Source organism: Lithobates pipiens, unplaced genomic scaffold, assembly GCF_037356315.1.
Source record: "Lithobates pipiens isolate NorthernLeopardFrog02 unplaced genomic scaffold, aLitPip1_a1.2 Scaffold_3, whole genome shotgun sequence".
Classification (NCBI taxonomy): Eukaryota; Metazoa; Chordata; class Amphibia; order Anura; family Ranidae; genus Lithobates; species Lithobates pipiens.
In genome coordinates, this window is record NW_027507790.1 from 44,209,450 (window position 1) to 44,215,449 (window position 6,000).

Sequence of the window (6,000 nt, forward strand, 5' to 3'; positions counted from 1 at the left end):
AGTGACCTGAAAGTCGTGTGATTTTGCAAGGCGACTTTGAAGCAACTTCAGGGAATATCTGCGTAATCCTCTGTAATGTCAACTACAAATCACAATAAGATGAGGTTCCAACTTGGATGCGACTTCCATTCAATTCTATGGAAAACTCGGACAGAAGTCGGACCAAAGTAGTGAAGGCACCTTTTCCAAAGTCAGACCAACATAAGTCTGAATAGTTAAGATGGCTCATAGGGAAACATTGATTTTTTACATGTCATGCGCCATGTGCACTCAAATACCGAATGCATGTCACACCACTGTGAACCGGGCATAAAAGGAGCAAAAGGATTTCTCCATAAACTTCTACTTTAAAGTAATGATAAACTGGCCATAGGGTGATCAAAATTTGACTGGTTCAGCAGAGAATAGCCACATTTCGATATTTCTATGGACAGGCTGGTAGTACAGAAGTTGATTTCTTGATCGACTTCAGTACAACCAGCTTGTAATGTTTTTTTTCCCCACGATCAGTGTAATCTGATGGCAGGGAACTTTACCTGCGGTCATAATACAATAGCACTGCAGGAGGGATTCCCCCATCAACAAGGAGTGTATTGGTAGGGAAATTCCCCCCCCCCCCCTTGGTTGATTGGAAAAAAAAAATGCATCATCTATGGCCTGCCTTAGAGATTTATTCTCCTATTGAATATATGTCTTCTTTATCTTTTAATTCCTGGTTATGTTCCAATCTAAGTTAGAGTCTTGGCTGTTTCTCCAGGTTTCCTATTTCAAGGTGACTCTTTCCCTCTGCAGTGTTCTATGGAACCATTCTTGCATGAAGGGACTAGAGCCGTCTCCCCCTACACGGTGTGCATCAATAGAAATACACAGCATCATAGCCTAGGATGACAAGGCCCTCCCCCCAGTACTTCCTTTTCCAAACCTTGGGACTGACTTTAGACTCCACACTGTCCATGGTTCATGCTTTCCTGTGAAGACCAGAAGCTCAGAAAAGCGGCACTGAGAAAGCAGGAGCTATCTGCACTAAACTGCGAGCACTGGGGTAAGAATTAAAAAAAAAAAAAAAAAAAAAAAAAAAAAAAAGTTCACTGGGGAATGTTTATTTTATTGTGCTCAATGTGGAAAGCTAAAAAAAAAATGCTAACAATCTCAGTGTTCGCTGTGCCTTTCTGCATGTATTTTCAGTGCATTTTCTGTGTGTTTTCAACAATAATAAATTAATTCCTTTCTAAATTGCATTTGCACATCTTTATTCAAATGACTGGGTTGAAAAATCGTGAACCAGCCCCTTAACTGTTTTGCATGGTAAGGCCTGCCATACACGGTTCAAATCTTGGCTGGTTCAAGAGGAACCGGTTGAGATTCGTACCGTTACTGGGCAGGCTGAATGCACCAAGTTAATTGATCAACTTGGGTACAACCAGCATGCTGGATTCACTTACTATTATCACTAGTGGATGCCGCTAGCGACTATCACTGTCTTCTCCCGGAGAGGATGGCTTCCCCTGCCAGGAGAATACAATAGCTTGGCACAAAGGATTCCACTATCAGCGGCACTATCTGTGTTGATAGGGGAATTGTGCAAATTTCTTTCCTGCAACCCATGATTTTGCACCGCTGTCTGCCTTTGCATTTAGTGGTTGGACCATCGTGAGGGGGATTCGCTAGGTCTTTTGGTGAGGTGGATCGAAGTTTGCCTTAAAGAGATTGTAAAGGATCGTTTAAATAAAAAAAAAAAACACAAACATATACTTACCTCCACTGTGCAGCTCATTTGCACAGAGTAGCCCTGAACATCCTCTTCTGGGGTCCCCCAGCGGCTCCTCCCCGCATCAGATAACCCCCTAGAAGAAGCGCTCTTCTGAAGGGGTCACCTTACGGTACGCTCCCGAGTCCAGCATTTGCCTCCACCGCCCCAGACTCGGCCCCGCCCCCCGCGTCATTAGATTTGACTAACAACTGGAGCTAATGGCTGCGCTGCTATCAAATCTATCCAATCAAGAGCCGGGACCCCGGAGAAAGAGGGACAGAGCGCCCCCAAAGACGCCAGGTGTTTTGTCACCGTAATTTATAGGATGCGTTATGGTGAAAGAACACGGCGGTTTACAAACCGTTTAAGCTGGCCTTACATTGATTTAAATTTGGATCGATGCATTGGCACCCAGGTTGTAGAGAAGATGATCTGCTTCTCTACAACTAGCCTGTCTGGTTTCTTTCCGGAGCGATCAGCATCACTAGCTGTAGCCGGCAGCACTGATCAGTGTATTCTGATGGCGGGGAAGGCTTCCCACTGACAATGCAATAGCAATGCTGGGAGGATCCCCCCCATCAAATGTGTGAATGGAAAAATCTGTTTTTTTTTTTAAGGCTGGGTTCACACTATGGGGTTGATTTACTAAAGTCAAATTTACTGTGCACTTTTGAAAGTGCAGTTGGGCCAGAGCTTAGTAAATGAGGGAAAGCTCTGCTGGCTCCATCATCCAATCATGTGCAAGAAAATATAATGCTGTTATTTTCCTTGCATGGGATTGGTTGTTCTTGTAAACTGAAGCTTTACTTCATTTATTAAGCTCTGAAGCAACTGCACTTTCAAAAGTGCCCAGTAAATTTGACTTTAGTAAATCAACCCCTATGCGTGGCACGGAGCACATCAGGGGGTCCGGTGCATCCCCGTTCACTGTTTCAGGTCCAAATTTTTACCTCAATTTGCAAAGACGCACGGGACCCCTTTGCTGTGCGCTCCGCGGCCACCCCAGAGATGTGTGAACCAGCTCCATAGAGAGCCGGTCACACTCTCCCACCATGCGAATTGGATTTGGGGAAACCTGCCTCAGGAGGGGGCCAACGCCCACTTTTTTTGGTTCACTTTGGTGTATTGTTTTTGCGTACCACAGGCTCAAACAGAAGAGAAAGACAAAATGTGTATGAGATAGGGTCCTTAGATTGTAAGCTCCTCGAAGCCAGGGACTGATGTGATGTAAAGCACTGTGCAGAGTTATGTAAATACCTGTTATTTAGAAATAAATGGAATATCTTGACACACAAATGGCTCGTTTACACTTGCGATTGTGGGTGTGCTAAAACCCTGTGGCTGAGTTGTTTTACCGCCCCTCAATTGCTCGGCCTTTTGCCGCTGTGAGTGGCAGAAACTATATCCCTGTCGCGCTCAGCAAGCCTTACTACCCCCCCGAGTGCGACCCATTCAAGCGAAAATGGAGCTGCACTGCAGCTGCCCAGCAATCCCACACAATGGCAGCGCACGCGTCCGATATTTAGGGGGTTAAAAGAGGCGATAAGACACCTCCTTGTCGCCTATCGCTATCTGAAGAGTGACCTGAACGTGGATCGCATGTCAAACAGCAAAAGTAAGTGTAAACAAGGCTAGACTGTGACTTATCGCCAGAGACGGGAAAGGTGGTGCGATTCACAATGTGGCGATCGCTGCGACTCATGCAATCAGTGGAATACACACTGGTGGTCATAGGACTGCTATAAGCAATACAATTGGGACTGGTAACTTGTGTTATAATAATAATAATTAGGAAGGCTAGGACGTAGGACACCATTCATTAATTTATTTATTTCCGGGTGGTGTGTGCCGAACCAGTCCTCTCCCCACCACACTCTTATCATTGTCCCCCCTCCACTCTCTTTGTCTCAGGCCTCGCTCTTCATACGGGAAGCCCGGCGGGCCCTGTGTAGCCACAAGCCCACCTTCCTCGCCCCTTACCTCGGAGCCAATCATGTAGAACTCCCCATCTTCCTCCAATTGAAATTTCACCGGCTTCTGCCCAAACGTTTTACTTAGCGCCATAATCATCTTGCCGTCCACCAGCGCCGGGCCCGCCGCACTGAGCATGCGCAGGTCATCAGCCTGCCTCAGAGCGTGCGCATTGCCTTATTCTTACACTGAGCATGCGTGAAACAGTGTTACCTGGTCAGTGGTGCTTTGCGTGAATCGTCGTGTGCGTGTGGGCTCACGTTGCTCACTAACTTGTTATTGGTATGCTGTAGTTAGTAGAACATGTTGCTCTACAAAGAATATGAAGAGCAACGTGTTTATACAGTCAGAACAATTTCATTTGGTTTCTGGTACAAAAAAGGTTAAAACATGTTTATTTTTAATTTGATGTGTATGAATGGGGATTGGGGACATTTCCCTTCACTTCCTGTCCCAAAGATGCAGCAGGAAGTTTGAGGATATTTCCCAAAGTGAAGTCTTCCCCTCATTTTATTATTTATTACAAGTACTTATATTGACCTGCCAATTTATGCAGGGTGTTTACACATTATATATTGTACATTCGCATCAGTCTCTGCCCTCAAGGAGCTTACAATCTAAGGGCCCTAACTCACATCCATACATACACGTACTAGGGCACATTTAGACTGGAGCCAATTATCCTGCCAGTAGTGATGGACGAACTTCCGACAGGACGTTTCTCGAAACGCGAACGCGGCCGATCGTTCGCGAACCGTAACGTTTGCGGCAGACCCCATTGACTTCAATGGGAGGCGAACTTTACAAACCTACAGGTCAAATTTGCAGCTACAAAATACAACTACAAGCATTCTTTTTTTATATGTGAAATTGTGACAATTCAGGACTGTGGAGCGCATGAAGGCAATGGAGGAGAGGGAAGGTCAGGGTAGGCAAAGAAGAGGGTGCAGGAGATGATCACCAGCAGCGTAACATACAGCAATGACACCTGCACCGTGATAGAGTGATCTGACACCAGCACCGTGATAGAGAGCACTGACATCAGCAGCGTGACATACAGCAATGACACCTGCACCATGATAGAGTGATCTGACACCAGCACCATGATAGAGAGCACTGACATCAGCAGCGTGACATATAGCAATGACACCTGCACCGTGATAGAGTGATCTGACACCAGCACCATGATAGAGAGCACTGACATCAGCAGCGTGACATACAGCAATGACACCTGCACCGTGATAGAGTGATCTGACACCAGCACCGTGATAGAGAGCACTGACATCAGCAGCGTGACATACAGCAATGACACCTGCACCGTGATAGAGTGATCTGACACCAGCACCGTGATAGAGAGCACTGACATCAGCAGCGTGACATATAGCAATGACACCTGCACCGTGATAGAGTGATCTGACACCAGCACCGTGATAGAGAGCACTGACATCAGCAGCGTGACATACAGCAATGACACCTGCACCGTGATAGAGTGATCTGACACCAGCACCATGATAGAGAGCACTGACATCAGCAGCGTGACATACAGCAATGACACCTGCACCGTGATAGAGTGATCTGACACCAGCACCGTGATAGAGAGCACTGACATCAGCAGCGTGACATACAGCAATGACACCTGCACCGTGATAGAGTGATCTGACACCAGCACCGTGATAGAGAGCACTGACATCAGCAGCGTGACATACAGCAATGACACCTGCACCGCGATAGAGTGATCTGACACCAGCACCGTGATAGAGAGCACTGACATCAGCAGCGTGACATAAAGCACTGACACCAGCACCGTGATATACAGCACTGACACCCGCACCGTGATATACAGCACTGACACCTGCACCGTAAGCAGCCCCAGGAGGAAGTCAGCACAGCACAGGGATGGTGGGAGCCCCTCATAATAAGCAGCCCCAGGAGTAAGTCAGCATAGCACAGGGATGGTGGGAGCCCCTCATAATGAGCACAGCACAGGGATGGTGGGAGCCCCTCATAATATGCACAGCAGAGGTACAGCCCCAGGAGGAAGTCAGCACAGCACAGGGATGGTGGGAGCCCCTCATAATAAGCAGCCCCAGGAGGAAGTCAGCACAGTACAGGGATGGTGGGAGCCCCTCATAATGAGCATAGCACAGGGATGGTGGGAGCCCCTCATAATATGCACAGCAGAGGTACAGCCCCAGGAGTAAGTCAGCATAGCACAGGGATGGTGGGAGCCCCTCATAATAAGCAGCCCCAGGAGTAAGTCAGCATAGCACAGGGATGGT

At 47.3% G+C, this 6,000-nt stretch overlaps 1 protein-coding gene across 2 annotated transcripts in view; it reads right to left on the minus strand.

Moving 5' to 3' along the window:
- SMARCB1 (SWI/SNF related BAF chromatin remodeling complex subunit B1) overlaps nt 1–3,894 on the minus strand; it is a 45,388-nt gene extending 41,494 nt beyond the window's left edge. For both annotated transcript variants that reach the window (XM_077461590.1, XM_077461589.1), the window contains exon 1: nt 3,731–3,894. In XM_077461590.1, coding sequence (XP_077317716.1) covers nt 3,731–3,859 — 129 coding nt within the window. In that variant the 5' untranslated portion in view covers nt 3,860–3,894. The remainder of the gene's footprint in view (nt 1–3,730) is intronic.
- Between the last annotated feature and the right edge of the window lie 2,106 nt (nt 3,895–6,000).